This window comes from Coregonus lavaretus (genome assembly GCF_964263955.1).
Source record: "Coregonus lavaretus genome assembly, chromosome: 15".
NCBI classification, from domain to species: domain Eukaryota; kingdom Metazoa; phylum Chordata; class Actinopteri; order Salmoniformes; family Salmonidae; genus Coregonus; species Coregonus lavaretus.
In genome coordinates, this window is record NC_140002.1 from 26,933,239 (window position 1) to 26,955,514 (window position 22,276).

A 22,276-nucleotide genomic window follows, 5' to 3' on the forward strand; every position below is an offset into this window, starting at 1 on the left:
TATAACCCTGTTGACACCCTTTACTTTATATAGTATATTTTCTTGTAAATGAATTGTGAAGCACTTGTGTAGGCCTAGGCCTTATAAAGTAATAAAAGCTTCATTAAGTCTAACTTATAGGCTAGACTAGGCCTACTTCATTTAAAGAAATGCCCGTAGTTGCATTGAATCCCAATTGTGAAGAGGATGCCTATTCATCATTGTGCCATGTCAGATGAATGCCACGCTAAGCCTGGCAAGAATGCCATGCTTGTCTACTCTGCTGAAGTGAGCTCAAATGATGAGCTCATGAAGTCATTATAAATGGTAATGAGCCTCTACTAATGTACAACAATGTATAGCATGAGCAGAAAATGCATTGTTGGGAAAGTATAACACCCCTAACCAGACCTTTAACACAGCAGAAAGAAATGTGCCTGCCTGTGTAAACAAAGCACTTCATTATTGCAGGGGTTTTATCTGTAACCAGTGGAGCGGAATGTCATTGCTCTGACCATGGCTCTATCCGCAGTGGCAGCTTCCCTTCAAAAGCTCAGGGAACCTTAGAGCTATGGAACACAGCCTGATACTGTCGTGAACCCCTGCGAGTGTGAAACAATGACAAAAGTTTGTCTTTTATTTTAATTGGCTACATATATCCTACCATTTATATTTTATAGTTATACCTTTGCCTATTCGATCTGGTCTCTAACAGTCCTACGGAATTGCACCAAATTCTTGTCTCAAAAACATCTAATTTGTGCTTCAGAACCAAAAGGTTGCACGTCTTGACTGTTGACCAATGACCAGTCATCAGCATTGACGCGCAAAGGCAGGTGCACATATCCAGATTAGTGACCAGAACGACATGGTTCCAGTAATGCCTGGCGAAAACCAAACTGCATTCCACAGTAAGAACATCATACCAAAGGTCAAGCATGGTGGTGGTGTGATGGTTTGGGGATGCTTTGCTGCCTCAGGACCAGGACGACTTGCCTTAATATCAGAGAATTCTACAGGAGAATGTCAGACCATCCGTCTGTGAGCTGAAGCTGAAGTGCAGCTGGGTCATGCAGCAAGACAATGATCGAAAACACACAATCAAGTCTACATGAAAATTGCTAAAAAGCAACAAATTGGAAGTTTTGGAATGGCCTAGTCAAAGTCCAGACCTAATCCCAATTGAGATGTTGTGGCAGGACTTGAAACGAGCAATTCATGCTTGAAAACCCACACGTCACTGAGTTTTATCAACAACTACAGGAAGCATTTGGTTGGAGTCATTGCAGCTAAAGGTGGCACAACCAGTTATTGAGTGTAAGGGGGCAATTACTTTTTCACACAGGGGAATTGGGTGTTGCATAACTTTGTTTATGAAATAAATGAAATAAATATGTAATTGTTGTGTTATTTGTTCACTTATGTTCCCTTTATCTAATATTAGGTTTTGGTTGAAGATCTGATAACATTCAGTATCACAAATATGCAAAAGTAGAGAAAATTAGAAAGGGGGCAAATACTTTTTCATAGCACCGTATGTCTAAAGATAGCTGTAACATCGTAATGCCTTCAATACTTATGGGATGGATATGTAACATACTGGTGAAATAATTACGATATTTGTGAGGAAGAAAAAGGCTACAGACAGATTCCATCAGATCCTGCAACCGCTGCATTCAGGCAGGCCATATGATCCTGCTTTCTCTGGACTCCAGAGAAGTGACATGATATCCCTAGTTGATATTGACTGCTAAAGTAAATGCCTTTCAGCTCAAAATGCTGGTGTAAAAAGCAGTTTATTTCTGCATCTTGCGTTTAGAAAATGCATCACCATTTATGGCTTTAATGGCAGGCTACATTTGTTCAGTGATTGTGTGTGTGTCAGAAGCTTTGAACCACTCCTTTTTGGGGGTTGTGGGTCAAAACGTTTGAGAACCATTGACCTACAGTACCATGGTTTCACTTCTGTGGTGAGAGAGAGGGAGGGATGGGCTGGTTTCAGTGAAAATTCTAGGACAGAAACAAGGACACAAATAATAAGAGTGCTAAAGTCCCCTCCAGCAGTGACCTCCCCACCAGCAATAATACAATCTGTATAAAGGCCATCCCCATCTGCATTGCCTGACCTGCTAATAATGAGGGTAATTTCCATCCAAACTAGATGTCATGAGAGCCAATACCCATTTCAACAGTTCCCAGACAGTTCCCACAGACAGTTGAAGCTGCATGATACCACAGCGTCTACCATGCCTCAATGTCTCTAGCCTCAATTTTTGTTCACTACTATTGGTTAATAAGAGCAGGACATTTGGACATGGTGTGCTGCTTGGAAGATTACTTTGGGGGGGGGGGGGGGAATAGTGACAGGAGTGTGAGAAATTATTAACAGTCAGTCAGTCAGGAGAAAATGGACCTCAACAAATCACTCATGTTTACTGGTGAAGGATTGTGAATTGAAACTAAATAGCATTTCAATTAGGCTCTGTTCTCCATCTATGAAGCTAAAGGAAACATTAAAATGGGCTGCACTAATTGTAGGCCTAATGGTTGAAATTACACACTCACATAAAGTAACATTAACATATTTCAGGGACAAATCTGGTCGATACTCAGCTAACGTGATTAATTTCTGGCTGGGCTTAGAAAGCACATCCATGGCACTTTATGCATTTCGGACTCCTGTCTAGCGCGGGAGGGGGATACAGTTTATATGGTATTGGCAGATGACTGACAGAAACCGCAGCACTTTTAAACACTTTATAGGTTCTAAGGCAGATCAGTCTATTAGTATAATCTAAAGTACAGTTAATTCACATGTAATTCAATTCGTTATTTTAGTCGCAAACATATAAAAGTGAACTTTTTCGCATGTTGCTCCACAGCACAGCGAGTGAGACGACGTGAATGAACAACTAACTTAACGTTACTTACTCGCCACTCCATTTTCGATCGCGCTTTTGAAAATCGCGGATAAAAAAGTAGCCGGTGGAAGCAAAACTTACCTGCAATGAGAATAATCAATACAGAGCCGAGGTGGGATACCGTGAAATCCATTCCTTTCTGTCTATTCCAAGACTTTTCCTTTAAAACTCGGGTGAAAAAAGAATTTCTGCGGCGCTCCTTACAGACAGACCACTCTCCCCAAGCATCAAAACTCTCCGCTCGCTCTTTGCCTCAGCAGGTGCATAGGAGAGCGGGAGTCTAGACACGTGATTTCCGGAGGGTACCAAAGCCGACTTTTCCAAGATACTTTCACGCCCCCTGCCGTATTAGGCTATTATGCCATGTTCACGTGCTGTCGGAAGCTCCTAGTTCCCAGTGGGAAATGTCACTTGAATGACCCAAGTCAGAATTACAGGAGGGACTATCGGAGAAAATGTTGTTAGCCGAGTTGCGACGTTTCACCACTGACATTTTACCTTTTCAACCAAAAAATGAGAACAAATCAGTTTTTGACAATTACAACCTAATCAATATGGATAATGTAGCTAGTCTGACCATATTGTGAATGTTTAACAAGCTAGCTAACTTTATTATTAGCAGCAATGTTAGCAAGCTTATCAAGCTAGCTAAAATCTTATTGGTTGAATAATAATTTGACTTCATAAAAGAAAATGAATAAAATCATGTTGGACTTACACTTCCCAGTTTCCTACAATATTTGACAAGAGCACGTGAAGCCAGTACTACAACACAATGAACACAGATTTCCAATAGTTATATATATTGTCATTTTACTGTTCAACAATTTGAAATACTGTAAACAAGACAAGCTATAAAATAGTTTGGAAAAGCTTTAAAATGTAGGCCTATGATGACATTGCAAACATGTTTTTGAGCAGCATCAGAAAGACTGAATTCAACAGGTGTCATCCAAATAAGTACAGTTGAAGTCGGAAGTTTACATACACTTAGGTTGGAGTCATTAAAAGTCGTTTTCCAACCACTCCACACATTTCTTGTTAAACTATAGTTTTGGCAAGTCAGTTAGGACATCTACTTTGTGCATGACACAAGTAATTTTTCCAACAATTGTTTACAGACAGATTATTTCACTTATAATTCACTGTATCACAATTCCAGTGGGTCAGAAGTTTACATACACTAAATTGACTGTGCCTTTAAACAGCTTGGAAAATTCCAGAAAATGATGTAATGGCTTTAGAAGCTTCTGATAGGCTAATTGACATAATTTGAGTCAATTGGAGGTGTACCTGTGGATGTATTTCAAGGCCTACCTTCAAACTCAGTGCCTCTTTGCTTGACATCATGGGAAAATGAAAAGAAATCAGCCAAGACCTCAGAAAAAAAATCGTAGACCTCCACAAGTCTGGTTCATCCTTGGGAGCAATTTCCAAACGCCTGAAGGTACCACATTCATCTGTACAAACAATAGTACGCAAGTATAAACACCATGGGACCACGCAGCCGTCATACCGCTCAGGAGGGAGACGTGTTCTGTCTCCTAGAGATGAACGTACTTTGGTGCGAAAAGTGCAAATCAATATCAGAACAACAGCAAAGGACCTTGTGAAGATGCTGGAGGAAACAGGTACAAAAGTATCTATATCCACAGTAAAACAAGTCCTATATCGACATAATCTGAAAGGCCACTCAGCAAGGAAGAAGCCACTGCTCCAAAACCGCCATAAAAAAGCCAGACTACGGTTTGCAACTGCACATGGGGACAAAGATCTTACTTTTTGGAGAAATGTCCTCTGGTTTGATGAAACAAAGATAGAACTATTTGGCCATAATGACCATCGTTATGTTTGGAGGAAAAAGGGGCTACCTTGCAAGCCGAAGAACACCATCCCAACCGTGAAGCACGGGGGTGGCAGCATCATGCTGTGGGGGTGCTTTGCTGCAGGAGGTACTGGTGCACTTCATAAAACAGATGGCATCATGAGGAAGGAAAATTATGTGGATATATTGATGTTACGCACTCCTCTCGGAAGAGGGAACGCAACACCCTGCTACAACTTAACTCTCCGTGCTGTGAAAGAGGTATGGGACTGTAGGTGTGAGTAAGGATGACAAAAGGCAGAGAATACCGTTAACAGGGAATTTATTCCTTCGCACGGTAAGTTTGGGGAAAAGGGGCTGGACGGAACCAAAGCAAAGAAAGTAAATATCAAAGCCCCCTCTCCTACCTTACCTGCCTACCCACTACTTACTTAACTAGCACCTCCTGGTGCACTAACCAAAATACAAGGGATGGTCCGCCCAGGTCTTTCCTAGTGTGCATAGACAGTATACTTCTACGGGTAATGTATGCCCGCGGGCCTCTTGCCTAAGCACTCCCTAGGTGCCTTCCCCTTCCCCCCTTGGGAACAAATGAAACAAAATTGCACAAACTGGTTCACAACGAAACCTGAGAAAAAAAACTAACTCAGGACATTAAAGAAACTCTCTGAGCCACAAATTAACACAAAACATTACAATTGGTTCTCACAGCAACAACTACATACCAAAATCTTAGCATACAACCAACATGCTGTAACTCTCAGCCATTCTGGTTTCCCCCCCGAGCAACTGGGGCTTATATAGCTTCAGGAGGAGTTGGTAATTGGAGACAGCTGTGTCCTGAAGAGGGCGCGGGGTCAGCTCTCCAATCATCAATGTTCATCCAATCAATCAGCTGCTTGTTGGGGAATTTCAGGAACCCATTTCCTGAAATACCTACAGTGGGGGAAAAAAGTATTTAGTCAGCCACCAATTGTGCAAGTTCTCCCACTTAAAAAGATGAGAGAGGCCTGTAATTTTCATCATAGGTACATGTCAACTATGACAGACAAATTGAGATATTTTTTTCCAGAAAATCACATTGTAGGATTTTTAATGAATTTATTTGCAAATTATGATGGAAAATAAGTATTTGGTCACCTACAAACAAGCAAGATTTCTGGCTCTCACAGACCTGTAACTTCTTCTTTAAGAGGCTCCTCTGTCCTCCACTCGTTACCTGTATTAATGGCACCTGTTTGAACTTGTTATCAGTATAAAAGACACCTGTCCACAACCTCAAACAGTCACACTCCAAACTCCACTATGGCCAAGACCAAAGAGCTGTCAAAGGACACCAGAAACAAAATTGTAGACCTGCACCAGGCTGGGAAGACTGAATCTGCAATAGGTAAGCAGCTTGGTTTGAAGAAATCAACTGTGGGAGCAATTATTAGGAAATGGAAGACATACAAGACCACTGATAATCTCCCTCGATCTGGGGCTCCACGCAAGATCTCACCCCGTGGGGTCAAAATGATCACAAGAACGGTGAGCAAAAATCCCAGAACCACACGGGGGGACCTAGTGAATGACCTGCAGAGAGCTGGGACCAAAGTAACAAAGCCTACCATCAGTAACACACTACGCCGCCAGGGACTCAAATCCTGCAGTGCCAGACGTGTCCCCCTGCTTAAGCCAGTACATGTCCAGGCCCGTCTGAAGTTTGCTAGAGTGCATTTGGATGATCCAGAAGAGGATTGGGAGAATGTCATATGGTCAGATGAAACCAAAATATAACTTTTTGGTAAAAACTCAACTCGTCGTGTTTGGAGGACAAAGAATGCTGAGTTGCATCCAAAGAACACCATACCTACTGTGAAGCATGGGGGTGGAAACATCATGCTTTGGGGCTGTTTTTCTGCAAAGGGACCAGGACGACTGATCCGTGTAAAGGAAAGAATGAATGGGGCCATGTATCGTGAGATTTTGAGTGAAAACCTCCTTCCATCAGCAAGGGCATTGAAGATGAAACGTGGCTGGGTCTTTCAGCATGACAATGATCCCAAACACACCGCCCGGGCAACGAAGGAGTGGCTTCGTAAGAAGCATTTCAAGGTCCTGGAGTGGCCTAGCCAGTCTCCAGATCTCAACCCCATAGAAAATCTTTGGAGGGAGTTGAAAGTCTGTGTTGCCCAGCGACAGCCCCAAAACATCACTGCTCTAGAGGAGATCTGCATGGAGGAATGGGCCAAAATACCAGCAACAGTGTGTGAAAACCTTGTGAAGACTTACAGAAAACATTTGACCTGTGTCATTGCCAACAAAGGGTATATAACAAAGTATTGAGAAACTTTTGTTATTGACCAAATAATTATTTTCCACCATAATTTGCAAATAAATTCATTAAAAATCCTACAATGTGATTTTCTGGATTTTTTTTCTCTCATTTTGTCTGTCATAGTTGACGTGTACCTATGATGAAAATTACATGCCTCTCTCATCTTTTTAAGTGGGAGAACTTGCACAATTGGTGGCTGACTAAATACTTTTTCCCCCCACTGTACATGAAAATACACAAACCACAACATAGAAACTGGGGAACGTAACAATTGAAGCAACATCTCAAGACATCAGTCAGGAAGTTAAAGCTTGGTCGCAAATGGGTCTTCCAAATGGACAATGACCCCAAGCATACTTCCAAAGTTGTGGCAAAATGGCTTAAGGACAACAAAGTCAAGGTATTGGAATGGCCATCACAAAGCCCTGACCTCAATCTTATAGAAAATGTGTGGGCAGAACTGAAGTGTGTGTGAGCAAGGAGGCCTACAAACCTGACTCAGTTACACCAGCTCTGTCAGGAGGAATGGGCCAAAATTCACTAAACTTATTGTGGGAAGCTTGTGGAAGGCTACCCGAAACATTTGACCCAAGTTAAACAATTTAAAGGCAACGCTACCAAATATTAATTGAGTGTATGTAAACTTCTGACCCACTGGGAATGTGATGAAAGAAATAAAAGCTGAAATAAATAATTATTTATATTATTCTGACATTTCACATTCTTAAAATAAAGTGGTGATCTAACTGACCTAAGACAGGGAATTTTTACTAGGATTAAATGTCAGGAATTGTGAAAAACTGAGTTTAAATGTATTTGGCTAAGATGTATGTAAACTGTGTGTGTACTGTAGGCCTATGGGTTGTTCAAATATAAAGATGTTTGATATTTACCAGATATGGCCTCTGATGGTGTGAAGGCAATAAGTATTCAAATTACACAATAGTAAAATCAATCAAAACAGCATGTGGTAGGATTAGAAAATGTGTTTAATGTCTCATAATTTAAGTGGTAAGCACAATTCATAATACTAGTACACTGTGAATAAAAAAAAAACAATCTCATTGGAACATAACTGATGTACAGTACAGTAGGAGTTAACATACAATTCTCCCATCAAAAATAAATACAGTACATATATCTTCATAGCTATAAAATACACATCAAATTCCAATATTCCTTATCCATTACAACTAATTATTTTACTCACGATTACAAATTATCTAAAGTGCAAAGAGTTAATGTTCTTATCATAAAAAATACAAATTCCAGAGTGACTATTTCACTACAAAAATACTTATAAAAAATGTGGTCAGACATCTTGGTGGATTTTGTTTGCCCCTCAATCCTCTTCCCTCCAACATTGTACATTTTAGTCATTTAGCAGACACTTATCCAGAGCGACTTACAGGAGCAATTAGGGTTAAGTGCCTTGCTCAAGGGCACATCGACATTTTTCACCTAGTCGGCTCGGGGATTCAAACCTGCAACCTTTTGGTTACTGGCCCAACACTCTTAACCGCTAGGCTACCTGCCCCCCATGAACTATTGCTTGCTATAATGGTTACCCTCAACAGCTCAGGGAACCTGGGCACCTGGAACAGGCTAATACTAATGTCAACACTTGCTACAGTGGTCCCTAACAGTAAGCCAGGCCTGGAGTGCCACCCCAGTATCCGTGCCCCCCTCTCTGGCCAGGCAGAGCCCAGCCGTTGTGTCTGAAGGGCTGGATGGGTCTGCCTTGGGGTCTGAAGCCATTGTGAGGAGGACGTGGAGGGCCGTTATATCCTTTACCGGGCCCCATCTTCTTCTGCTTGGGCACTGTAGGATGCCACAAAGGAGCAGCTGGGTAGATCACCTTTGAACAATAAAACGTGTCAATTTCAATTATATTTCCCACATTGCCAGAGCTGACCAAGGAGGTTTTCAGACAAGACTGTATTGAAACACTACATTACTGGTTATACCTGGTATGTGTGGTGATTTTGGGGGCAGGTAGGGGGAGGACGGGTTTCCCTGAGGCCACTATCCTCATCTGAGGATGAACCGGAGTGGTAGTCAGACGTCACCCTCTCCACAGCGCTGGTCACCTTCTTTGTCACATCCTCATCACCAAAGAAACTGGCCACCGTGAAAGCATGGTTCTTCTCTCCATACCTGCACGAGAGTGAAATGAAGAAGCCAACAACACTTGTGATGCTCTGTCATCAACTGAGTTACTTGACTGGTAAACAATGGAACAACCGAGGCTGCATACCGATTGTCTACCCATCTCCCAAAGTGTGCACTTGCACACTCCCCTGTCATGGATTTAACACCTTCCAGCCAATACTTACACCAATCCAATGCTTTTAAATAAGACAGACTGACCTGCAGCACACCTCCCCTGGGTCCACCCACAGAGTGAGTTCTCTGGGCAGGCCAAGGTCCTTGTACTGAACCCCACTCTCCTGGCAGGCCCGCAGCAACTCTGGATCCTCCCTCTGCAACCTGTTCAGCCGAATACACCTGCGAAGTAGAGTATACAATACTTTGAAAACTCCAATCATACAAATCACTGCATATCCAAAACACATCTTATTCATGATGCCCTAGACTGGAGGTTCATAAAACTACTGGTATGGACATCAAGATAGTGAGAGCAAGGCAACAGACAGGGTCTGATCTGTAGTTAAGTTACCTGAAGGCCTGTCCTTTGCTGGGGTTTTCAGGGTACCAATGTCCCCTGAACTTCTCGTGCAGGGTAATAGTCAACCGCTCCACAAACAAGTCCACTTTCTGGGTCTCCAACTTCTCCACCTTTTTGATCAGTCTTTTCAGGAAAAACACCACTGCTGCAATCTCCTTTTTCATCATGTTTCACTGATATGCTGTAATGATGGTCCAAATTCCGGAAATATAAGAGCGTGTCTTTCGTAAGATTAGTAGCTAACTACCACAAACAGTAAACTTTAGCCTATACACATAAATTAGCCTAGCTATAATAGGAAGCAACATGTTTCCCCCATGAGTCGTTTCATCCATCAATGAATCTCAATGTCCTTCATGTTAAATCCTTGAAGTATGTAGCAAGCAAAGACTACCTAGCAACACAAAACAAACTGACAAGTACTCGTTGCATGTAAACATTCAGCTAATTTAGCGGGTTAACCATTGTTAAATCCAAAGGGCATTACAGTCTGGCGGGTAATCTTCCAGAAAGGCGCGCTGTGACGCATACATCCCGTTTAGCCATGTGACTGCCCGTGAGAGTCATAGTTGACTAGCTCACAACAAAACCCAGACAAAAACTTGATAAATACTGTAGTTGTACAAACATTATGTATATATTAATTGCAGACGTTAGATGGTGACAACTTTTCAAGTGAAGCTAGCTAAGAGAAAAGTTCACAAACAGCATTATCGACAACTTGCTTTGTGATAGCAAACTACTATACTGTAGCTAGCTAACGTTATATTATAACTAGCTAGAAAAAATGCTAAGTAAGCAAACTTTGTAAACTACAAGCAAAAGTTCTCTGATTATCCAAAATTACAATTAAAAGGCAATCATATACCGTAATTGCTGCTCATCAACATGTGGACAACTGTTGCCAGTTCGGCTCATGAATGTCTGATCCTCACTAGTATTCTGCCAGCAGCACAAACGACGACGTCACTTCCGTATGGTAATGAGGAAACCTTCAAAATAAAAGGCAATAAGTAATTTATGAAAACAAATAAAAAATGTTTTTAAAAACATTTTTTAAGACCAATAATGAAGAAATACAATGTTGACACTGATATGTTGAGAATATTGGGCTGTAGAGAAACCTTTTCTACCCGTCTCAGCTAAAGTGGGGTGGAAAATACTCAGTAGGGCCTTCAGAAAGTATTCACAACCCTTGACATTTTCCACATTTTGTTGTGTTACAGCCTGAATTTAAAATGGAATACATTGAGATTTTTTTTGTCACTGGCCTACACACAATAACCCATAATGTCAAAGTGGAATTATGTTTTTACAAATTTTTACACATTTATTAAAATTAAAAGCTGAAATGTCTTGAGTCAATAAGTATTCAACCCCTTTGTTATGGCAAGCCTAAATAAGTTCAGAAGTAGAAATAACCTTAACAAGTCACATAATAAGTGGAATGGACTCTGTGTGCAATAATAGTGTTTAACATGATTTTGAATGACTACCTCATCTCTGTAACCCACACATACAATTACAGTGAATTCGGAAAGTATTCAGACCCCTTCACTTTTTCCACATTTTGTTACGTTACAGCCTTATTCTAAAATTGATTTTTTTTTTTATCCTCATCAATCTACACACAATACCCCATAATGACAAAGCGAAAACAAGTTTCTAGAAATGTTAGCAAATGTTTTAAAAATAAAAAACAGAAAGACCTTATTTACATAAGTATTCAGACCCTTTGCTATGAGACTCGAAATTGAGCTCAGGTGCATCCTGTTTCCATTGATCATCCTTGAGATGTTTCTACAACTTGATTGGAGTCCACCTGTGGTAAATTAAATTGATTGGATATGATTTGGAAAGGCACACACCTGTTTAAATAAGGTCCCACAGTTGACAGTGCATGTCAGAGCAAAAACCAAGCCATGAGGTCGAAGGAATTGTCCGTAGAGCCCCGAGACAGGATTGTTTTGAGGCACAGATCTGGGGAAGGGTACCAAAAAATGTCTGCTGCATTAAAGGTTCCCAAGAACACAGTGGCCTCCGTCATTCTTAAATGGAAGAAGTTTGGAACCACCAAGATTCTTCCTAGAGCTGGCCGCCCGGCCAAACTGAGCAATCGGGGGAGAAGGGCCTTGGTCAGGGAGGTGACCAAGAACCTGATGGTCACTCTGACAGCACTCCAGAGTTCCTCTGTGGAGATGGTAGAACCTTCCAGAAAGACATCCATCTCTGCAGCACTCCACCAATCAGGCCTTTATGGTAGTGTCCAGACGGAAGCCACTCCTCAGTAAAAGGCACATGACAGCCCGCTTGGAGTTTGCCAAAAGGCACCTAAAGGACTCTCAGACCATGAGAAACAAGATTCTCTGGTCTGATGAAACCAAGATTTAACTCTTTGGCCTGAATGCCAAGCGTCACGTCTGGAGGAAACCAGGCACCGCTCATCACCTGACCAATACCATCCCTACGGTGAAAGATGGTGGTGGCAGCATCATGCTGTGGGGATGTTTTTCAGCGGCAGGGACTGGGAGACTAGTCAGGATCGAGGGAAAGATGAACGGAGCAAAATACCGAGAGATCCTTGATGAAAACCTGCTCTGGAGCACTCAGGACCTCAGACTGGGGCGAATGTTCACCTTCCAACAGGACAACGACCCTAAGCACACAGCCAAGACAACACAAGAATGTCTTCAAGACAAGTCTCTGAATGTCCTTGAGTGGCCCAGCCAGAGCCCGGACTTAAACCCAATCGAACATCTCTGGAGAGACCTGAAAATAGCTGTGCAGCAACGGTCCCCATCCAACCTGACAGAGCTTGAGAGGATCTGCAGAGAAGAATGGGAGAAACTCCCCAAATAAAAAATTGTAGACCTCCACAAGTCTGGTTCATCCTTGGGAGCAATTTCCAAATGCCTGAAGGTACCACGTTCATCTGTACAAACAATAGTACGTAAGTATAAACACCATGGGACCACGCAGCCGTCATACCGCTCAGGAAGGAGTCGCGTTCTGTCTCCTAGAGATGAACGTACTTTGGTGCGAAAAGTGCAAATCAATCCCAGAACAACAGCAAAGGACCTTGTGAAGATGCTGGAGGAAACAAGTACAAAAGTATCTATATCCACAGTAAAACGAGTCCTAAATCGACATAACCTGAAAGGCCGCTCAGCAAGGAAGAAGCCACTGCTCCAGAACCGCCATAAAAAAGCCAGACTACGGTTTGCAACTGCACATGGGGACAAAGATCGTACTTTTTGGAGAAATGTCCTCTGGTCTGATGAAATAAAAATAGAACTGTTTGGCCATAATGACCATTGTTATGTTTGGAGGAAAAGGGGGCATGCTTGCAAGTTGAAGTACACCATCCCAACCGTGAAGCACGGGGGTGGCAGCATCATGCTGTGGGCGTGCTTTGCTGCAGGAGGGTCTGCTGCACTTCACAAAATAGATGGCATCATGAGGAAGGAAAATTATGTGGATATATTGAAGCAACAGCTCAAGACATCAGTCAGGAAGTTAAAGCTTGGTCGCAAATGGGTCTTCCAAATGGACAATGACCCCAAGCATACTTCCAAAGTTGTGGCAAAATGGCTTAAGGACAACAAAGTCAAGGTATTGGAGTGGCCATCACAAAGCCCTGACCTCAATCCTATAGAAAATGTGTGGGCAGAACTGAAAAAGCGTGTGCGAGCAAGGAGGCCTACAAACCTGACTCAGTTACACCAGCTCTGTGAGGAGGAATGGGCCAAAATTCACCCAACTTATTGTGGGAAGCTTGTGGAAGGCTACCCGAAACGTTTGACCCAAGTTAAACAATTTAAAGGCAATGCTACCAAATACTAATTGAGTGTATGTAAACTTCTGACCCACTGGGAATGTGATGAAAGAAATAAAAGCTGAAATAAATCATTCTCTCTACTATTATTCTGACATTTCACATTCTTAAAATAAAGTGGTGATCCTAACTGACCTAAGACAGGGAATTTTTACTAGGATTAAATGTCAGGAATTGTGAAAAACTGAGTTTAAATGTATTTGGCTAAGGTGTATGTAAACTTCCGACTTCAACTGTAAGTATAATGCACAGCTTTACTGTCAGTGTTAGCAGGTCGGGTAACACATTAGAGTGGCAGAATACGTATCATGCAAATCATTTGTTGTTGTGACAGCCAAAGTATGTTTATAATGACACGTGACGCTGCTGAAAATGTTTATTGAAACGACAAAAAAGTGTCAGTAGTTTGCTTAGGATGACGCCAAAGTTAGGCTAATTACATGGGAGTAACCTATGTCTGTACCCTACTCCGGGGCATGGTCACGTTAAGCCACGCCTCGCCGTGTGTATCTATTGGAAACGACAGGCTCTGGTCTATCTTGGGTTAGTTATAAAACTCTTTGCTGATATCAAGAACTGGCAGCAAAAGGTTTGATTAAACAACAGAGATTGAAACAAATAAATCAGATGACATATTTAAGGAGAGCAAATCGATATACAATCCCGAAATCAGCTGTAACTGTCAGTAATAAAACAAACCCTGAATACAGTAAATGAATGGTGAATTCACTTCCGGTAGACTCCTCCTCCTCATCACTCTTCGTAAATTCACTCTGGAGTGCAAGAGTGTGCTCAGGGCCATCGTGGTGGGAAAGTGTTTTTCTGTCTGTAATTGGTGGGTGCCGGCGAAGGGAAATGGTGGCGAGTAGTGTGGACGAAATGGAAGAAATGGAGAGAAGGTTGGAGAAGCAACAGCTGTGCTGGAGTGCGATCAATATGGCTGACCGTTCTGATCAGGGGGCAACTTTGGTTTTAGAAGTGGGGGGGACATAACCTGGGCATCTAAAGCTAATTTTCTGCATTTCTACTAGGTCTGTCCCCGACACAAAAAAATCTTGGTCAACCAAGTACTCCAATCGATTGGTCGAATTTTAAAACGTGTATTTTTCCATGTATTTCTATGTGTTTAATAAAATAAATTATTGTACCAAACTTGTCAGATGCTTTAAGCAGGCGGTTTGATAAAAATAATGAAGACACACAAATGACTCAAGCGGGAGCCAGAGATCAAGATAGCCTAACCAGAAGATAAAAACCTGTTCCCTACCCTCCTTCTCCCGTTGCTGCAGGCCTTCACAGAATTACGCTCCTGAAGTTGCCGGTAATAGGCTACACCAGTACTCAGCAACCTTCTCCATTTGGAGCGACAATTTATCTTACCATTTCTACCAATCTGCGTGCTAGTTATGATTTTCATATGCACATTTTTGTGGAACAGTTTCATTTAATTTATAAGTCTTTGTATTTCAAAATCATTGTCTGTGGTTAATCTACATTCTATCTAAATCTAAATTAAAATTATAAAAATCTAAAAGTAACTTTTATTTCCATTGCCAACTTTGTAAAAATAGCTTACATAAAGCTAACACATTAAAAACATTGCAGCCTGCAGGTAGAAAATATCCTGATAAAAATAAATATCCTATGAATCACATTGGCTACGCATGGCCTATCTGCAACAAACTTGAAACATTGTATCAAATATCAACTGGGTCGCCCTCAGAGTTTCCCGCGCCAGTGAACTCGGAACAGACACAGCTGTAGGCTATTTGTGCAAGGAATAAGAAGTAATCAGGTATTTTATGACGTTTCCACTGGATCAGAGCTTTACATTTTTCAATTTCATGCCGAGTAGTTATCGAAAGAGAGAGCTGGAAATATTGTTCGAATGCTATTGTCATTCTCAATTGATTCTAAAACAAGACTTCGTTTACTTGCTGTTTGGTGTGAAGAAAAATGTAAAGAGTTCTTCGAAGAACTTATAGGGGTTACCCCACAGTTTCAATTTGAAGAACCCCTAAAGGATCCTCCAGGAACCTTTTATTTTTAGAGTGTATCCGACTAACTAATGTCGTAGAGAAAGAGATAGATTAAGTTAAATCAGCCCGGTTAATTGGAAATGGTAGATTGCTAATATTTTGTGTTAGCCAGGAAAAGCTTAATGGGAAGAAGATTACAAGCCATGTACCTGGTGCTTATGCTAGGTTGAGGGGAGTCATCACTGGTGCTGAGGTTGGAGAACGTTTTGCCGGGAAAAGTACAGATAGGATTCCTTAGTTTCAATGTTAGAGAATTTGTCCCATATGCACTGCTGTGTTTTAAATGCCAAAGAATGGCAGTGTAAAGGAAAGGAAAGAAAAGATGTGCCAAGTGTGGAGGGGATAATAATTACGGTGAATGTGGAAGCAATGTGAAGGTTAAGTGCTGTGATTGTGGGGGAGAACACAGTGCAATATTTGGTGGATGCCAGGTGCAGAGAGAGGCTAGAGAGGCTCAGAGATATAGGATCAGTCATGATGTATCATATACAAGACAGATTGGTAGAACTACAGTGCGGACTGATGGAGCTTACATGGATGTTCCTGTTGTAAGTGGACCTACTGTCGGGGCTGGTGCTTCTGATGGTCCTGGCATGGTTTTAAGGACTGTTCAGAAATCCTGCGCTCATGAATGTGCGGTATCAAAGGATGCTTTTATTGGTAAGGTTATCAGTATGACTCGGGTTGTGGAAAGCAAAAATTCCAGGTTGAAGGTTATTGTGGAGACGGCAAAATAGATATTGGGGGTAACAGATGTTACTGTTGGAATGGTTGTTGACATGCTGAACAATCCTAAGGTTGGAGTGTTTCAGCATGATATAGATGAAGTTTAATGGGGTAGGGGGGTTGGGGAGGTGTGGTAGAAGTTAGTAGGGATTTCTTTGGTTTAAAATGTTATTTTCATGGTAGTACAGAATTGGGCACATCCTGATTGATCGTACATTCCAGCAAGGTAGGTGGCGGTATGCACTTTAAACGTTTGTTTGCGGACTGCCATGATATTGTAGAAGAAGAAGAAGAAGAAGAGGAGGAGTAGGAGTAGGAGTAGGAGTAGTGCGCTCTGGGCGTTCGTAAATTCAGACCGTTGTCAGATTGTCAAAGCGGTTCGCCTTCCGGCGCACAATGGACGCTATGGCTGAGGAATAGGGTTGATCCGAGCGGTCTGACCTCACAACGGCAGTCAAGCACCCAAGCTAATTGGCTAAAGTTGGCTAGCTATAGCTACTTCCAGACACAAATGAGAGAAAACCTCACTCTGACAGTGGCGATCCGTCATTCAGGGCAGGTGATACGTGTCACAGATCAGTTTGCAAACAATGTAGAAAAATGAAGCAGCAAACAAACATGGTCTCTTTTTTGCTCATTGAGCACGGTTCATAGCCAGGTGTAGTAGTGGGAAGGTGTTGGGACTGCTGTTGGGACAGCTTTATGTAGGCCCTAACAGTTTGTGGGCACCGTTTGTCACCGTTATAGTGCAATTCATGTATTGTTTAGTGTTGTGTTGTGTTGTGTAGTGGCTTTGCTGGCATGCACCCCCACCCCCCAAAAAAATAATTGTTTGTCCCACCAAGATTTACATGCTAAAATCGCCACTGCACTCTGACCATTTTACTCGCCCTAGCAGAGCTGGTTAGGCTGTTTTCATGTTGTCTAGAGCGTTGGTGACTGTAACTGTGCTGCTGCTGGCAACAATTTAATTATGTTTTTTTTTGCTGGCATTTACTGACACCGGTAATATTCAACAGGTTAGTAAATTCATCAGTTATTCTGCGCTCTGGCACACTCAGACGAGAGTGCGCTGAAATCGTAGTAGATAGTCAGAGTAAATTTACTATTTCGGCCAAAATCCATCCGAGTCCATCTCGCTCGGTCTTCTCCGACTGCTGTCCGCTAGGCTTCCTCTCATCACCAAATTTGGTGGGGAGTGGAAATTCGAACTGGATGCTTCAGATTTATACATCTGGTGAAACATCTGGCTCATTGAGCACGGTGACATGCACACAATAATACGATTCTGTGGATAGTCAGATTAATATAATGGTTAGTCAGTGGTGTAAAGTACTTAGGTAAAAATACTTTAAAGTACTACTTAAGTATTTTTTTGGGGGTATCTGTACTTTACTATTTATATTATTGTCAACTTTTACTACATTCCTAAAGAAAATAATGTACTTTTTACTCCATACATTTTCCCTGACACCCAAAAGTTTTCATTACATTTTGACAGGAAAATGGTCCAATTCACGTACTTATCAAGAGAACATCCCTGGTCATCCGTACTGCCTCTCATCTGGCGGACTCACTAAACACAAATCCTTTATTTGTAAATGATGTCTAAGTGTTGGAGTGTGCCCCTGGCTATATGTAAAAAAACTACAAAAAAACATGTAAAGGTCTGGTTTGCTTTATATAGTCCTGTGTAGCTCAGTTGGTAGAGCATGGCACTTGCAACGCCAGGGTTGTGGGTTTGATTCCCACGGGGGACCAGTATGAAAAATGTATGCACTCACTAACTGTAAGTCGCTCTGGATAAGAGAGTCTGCTAAATGACTTTGAAATGATTCATACTTTTACTTTTGATACTTAAGAATATTTTAAACCAAATACTTTTAGACTTTTACTCAAGTAGTATTTTACTGGTGACTTTTACTTGAGTCATTTTCTGTTAAGGTATCTTTACTTTTACTCAAGTATGACAATTGAGTACGTTTTCCACCACTGTAGTTAGTTTACATGCTTTGCAAGAAGAACGATTTCCCTAATAATCTTGTTTACATGGACACATCTGAAATTAGGCTACTGATGGGACTTTTAATAAATGCAAAAATTCGCCAATCAAAATAAACGTTCTACCACAGTGACCATGTTATTTTTTAGTTCGGACATATAAAGTTTGCATGTGAAAACTCTAAGATGCATACTTTCAGTTATCCGAACTCATTTCACTCATAGTGAATTCACTCTGGCTATCTACTCCGATTTCAGAGCACGCTCCTCTGAGTGTGCTAAATCGCAGAAAAACTGACGAATTTACGAACGCAACCATAATAAGAGAGAGGCTCGCTCAGCTAGTGCTGGCACATGCGCTGATGAAATACACCGCAGGAATGCCGATTAAGCATGTCCTAATAATTCGAAACATTGCTCAGAAAACCAGGTGTTTTAATCGGTTTATGCTTACTTTGATTTGGACCTTACGCCGATTAAGATAAGCAGAGTAAGGTGTTTACATGACTATTTCCAAACTCGGCCTACTGCCATAATCAGTTTAATATCGCGTTATTAGTGTACATGTAAACGTATTGTTCTATTTGTGACGGAGGTGCATAAAGATGGTGGAATGACGTTTTTTTTTTATTGCATCACGAAGATTGCACAAAACAATATACAAATATCACACATAACAAAAGACCCCCCAAAAAGTAAATAATAAATAAAAGCAGAGAGACACAAAAAAAGTATTACACTATAGACAAGTTCCATTTAGAAAAATACTGTAGACACTTTTGATAATTTGATATGAGGAATTCAGATATTAAGTCATTGTTTGAGCACTATCCAGAGTGTTTAACTACGGCGCGCGACATGGTTCAATTTGCCTATAAATCACCACAATCTACTTTTTCGTTGTTTGAAATTGCCGCCGTCTTGGAACTAGAATTGGGATCATGTACACTCTGCTAATGTACACTGTGCTAATGCCGATACCAAAAAAGAGTAAGGGATAGAGAGCACTGTGAACCAAAATACAGTAGCAATCTTTCTCCACAGAGGGGTTCTCAACCTCCATCTAAATCACTGGCCTGTATGTATCAAATCAGTGATAGAAACCAATTATTTATATATACACTAGTTGACTTACAAGGGGCGCTGTTTTGAAGCCACCACACCTCCATCTTGGCACTCCCCCACCGTTGTAAAAAATATTTTGGAAGCTGTTGAAATGCATTTGTCTACATTTGTTGTGCCACGTTTATTCTTTTAGACACCTTAATGCATAATTTAACATTTTGCTATGTGAGCTAAACATATAAATAAAACATTTTCCTTAAAGTATAATTTGTATAAAGTACTAATGTTGCTGTCCCCACTACAACAACAAAAAGTACTTAAATACATGTCATTTTGTCCTTGAAACATTCTTATGGAGGACTGCTTCTTCTCGGGAGTGCCAATATGGTCGACCGGTGGCTTCAAAGCTGCTCATGGCCAATACATAGCATCAGCAATCCAGGTCATTGGCCAATAGATAGCATCAGCAATCCAGGGTTTATGTACATCATTGGTAGAAACCTTGTAGAAGACTGTACTGTACTCTAGTTTGAATTACAAATGATCAAGGGTGTGAAGGGCTCTGATTACAGACCATTAGTAAATAACTCGATTTCATAGCCTGGTCGCATACATTGTACTGTAGTCAACATCTATCGTTGTCATACCATGCTTACATCTACTCAGACAATATGACGGCAAACAGAAAATGTTTTAAAAAATGATTTCATTTTATTGAAATATTTGAGAGAAAAAAGATAAACCTTTACATTACACAGGCAGTAAGCTTAAACACACATTTCTACAAATAAAAAAATCCACACAGCACAAATGTAGCCTAAATGTATCAGACCACCAAGTAAAATCATGAGTCAAGTCAAACTTAGCAGAAAGGGGAAAGAAATGTACACATATCCAGATACACACACAGTTAATGACATTCACACCAGACACACAGATCTTTCTAACCAGGGAAGCATCCATTCAGACATGTTCTCACTTTACCAAACCTACAAACAACTCAGCGGGCAAATCTGAAATGTCACCCTATTCCCTAGTATAAGTGCACTATAATGAAAAAGGGTTCCATTGCAAACACACACGAGTCAAATCTCAAAAACCAAGAGTGAGGGGAAAATTAGAATGTGTATAATAAAATTCGTACAACATATCAGTTGTACGAATTAGGGCATTTTCCAGTTGTACGAATTAGGGCGACACTAAACTCATGCTCAGAAGAATACACATTTATTAATCCAAACAAAACCAGGATACGAGTTAAAAGCAGAGCTAAAACCTTTCTTGTAAACCCCCAAAGGGGTCAAACCTGATCTCTTATAAAGAGAGAGAGACTGACATTGGGAGATTCAAATACATCAACCTGAATATATTTGTTTCTTTCTTCCCAAAATATACACATTCATGTTGGGCCAATGATAGAAGCTCCACATCAGTGATCAGAACCTCTACAGCTGTTTCAAACCACCAGAGGATGCCCAAGTTTCACATGCAGGTCTATGTATTGACCAGAGACATGCTAAAATCCATGTTCTTACTACATCTATGTCCCAAATTTTCATGAAGGCTAGTTCATTTGTTTGTCTCCTTATCTTCAAAATCACTGATCTGACCAGGCTGGATAGGTAAAACAAATCATTATTTGGGCTTTCTTTCCACCATATTGCTTTATTTTCACCATATTACTGGTCATTCAGATCAGTGCCTTTAAAACTATTAGACCCATCGTATTAAGATAAAATGGGATTTGGCAGTTTAATTAGAGTTCAAATATACACAGCATAGGCCTGCCACCAGAAAATAATTAGCTAAAATAAAATAAGTAAAAACCAAAGCACATCTGAAACACGCAACCACAAAATAATAAAACAATATACGAATAATTGCTTGAATAAACTCAGTCACACAACATAACATCAATTTGACAGACAGTGAAACCAGGGGAGAATACATTTACATAATTTAGCAGTCACTCTTTATCCAGAGCAACTAGGGTTAAGTGCCTTGGGCACATTGACAGATTTTTCACCTAGTCGGCTCGGGGATTCGAACCAGTGACCTTTCGGTTACTGGCCCAACGCTCTTAACCGCTAGGCTACCTGCCGAATTGTGTTGAGCAGTTCATAACACAGGACATTACAGCTAAACCAATTTTATAGAATCACAAGTTAATCATTGAGCCACATTTCAAGTGAATTTGGTTTTAGTGTATTCTATTGCGTTTCACTATCAATTCTAGTTGGTCTAGTGAGGCCTATATTTGTAGGCCACAAGTGAAATAATAAATACTGATATTTGCTGCCTTGAAGCAAATAAAGGCTTTGGTTTGGCAATTGGACAATATAATGCTTACAGTTAGGCCTTCTCTGCCATCAGCACGCATTTCATGTCGCTCCCTTGTTCAACTACATGACTTGTGCTCAACAGCCTTACCGCAGGCTGCCACAAAATACCTTACCAGTTGAAATCAAGAGGACTTAAAGTTAAGAGTAGCAGGAAACAGCATTTGCAGCATGCCACTAACAAAAATCAAAATCAAATCAAAAACTGGAGAAAAATAAAAGCAACAAACTGTAACCTTTGGACTTAAAATCCCACCTCTTAGATGTAACAGCATTTATTCAAACCTCAATAGTATGTTTCACTGCACTGAATACAAAATAAAATAACTCACCCCTCATTTAGTAACAGTTACCACAGCAACAACAGAATCAGTCAACCAAATATTTGCTGAGGAGCGAGGAAATGGTGTGATTAAAATAACAAAAGAAAACAAAATGTAAAAGTATGAGGAAATTCAAAAAATTAAAACTGTCATTGTAAAAAGAAAACTGTAGCTAGATACAGGTAACTGCCAAAATAAAGGAAACACCAACATA

General features: G+C 40.9%; 2 protein-coding genes across 3 annotated transcripts in view; both read right to left on the reverse strand.

Moving 5' to 3' along the window:
• The window catches only part of LOC311141996 (coxsackievirus and adenovirus receptor homolog), a 72,934-nt gene extending 69,830 nt beyond the window's left edge, over positions 1-3,104 (reverse strand). The window contains exon 1 of the mRNA XM_084177542.1: positions 2,982-3,104. Coding sequence (XP_084033668.1) covers positions 2,982-3,033 — 52 coding nt within the window. The 5' untranslated portion in view covers positions 3,034-3,104. The remainder of the gene's footprint in view (positions 1-2,981) is intronic.
• Positions 3,105-8,016: 4,912 nt separating this feature from the next.
• On the reverse strand, positions 8,017-10,710 carry LOC311142259 (protein BTG3-like). Of its 2 annotated transcripts, XM_084177878.1 has the most exons (5): positions 10,603-10,710; positions 9,726-9,915; positions 9,416-9,553; positions 9,013-9,202; positions 8,017-8,903 (listed from the first exon to the last, which is right to left on the reverse strand). In XM_084177878.1, exons 2-5 carry the CDS (start codon positions 9,899-9,901, stop codon positions 8,685-8,687), a joined length of 723 nt encoding a protein of 240 aa, XP_084034004.1. In that variant the 5' UTR covers positions 9,902-9,915; positions 10,603-10,710; the 3' UTR covers positions 8,017-8,684. The 2 variants fall into 2 exon arrangements, with proteins under 2 accessions (XP_084034004.1, XP_084034005.1); XM_084177879.1 differs by lacking the exon at positions 10,603-10,710 and having other exon boundaries at positions 9,726-9,989.
• Between the last annotated feature and the right edge of the window lie 11,566 nt (positions 10,711-22,276).

What these genes read in the sequence shown, in the direction of transcription:
- LOC311142259 (XM_084177878.1), bottom strand. Translation starts at nt 9,901, where the DNA reads ATGATGAAAAAGGAGATTGCAGCAGTGGTGTTTTTCCTGAAAAGACTG. An exon ending in AGCAAAGGACAGGCCTTCAG is followed by an intron (nt 9,554 to 9,725) that starts GTAACTTAACTA and finishes TCTACTTCGCAG; the next exon opens with GTGTATTCGGCTGAACAGGT. An exon ending in CCAGGGGAGGTGTGCTGCAG is followed by an intron (nt 9,203 to 9,415) that starts GTCAGTCTGTCT and finishes ACTCTCGTGCAG; the next exon opens with GTATGGAGAGAAGAACCATG.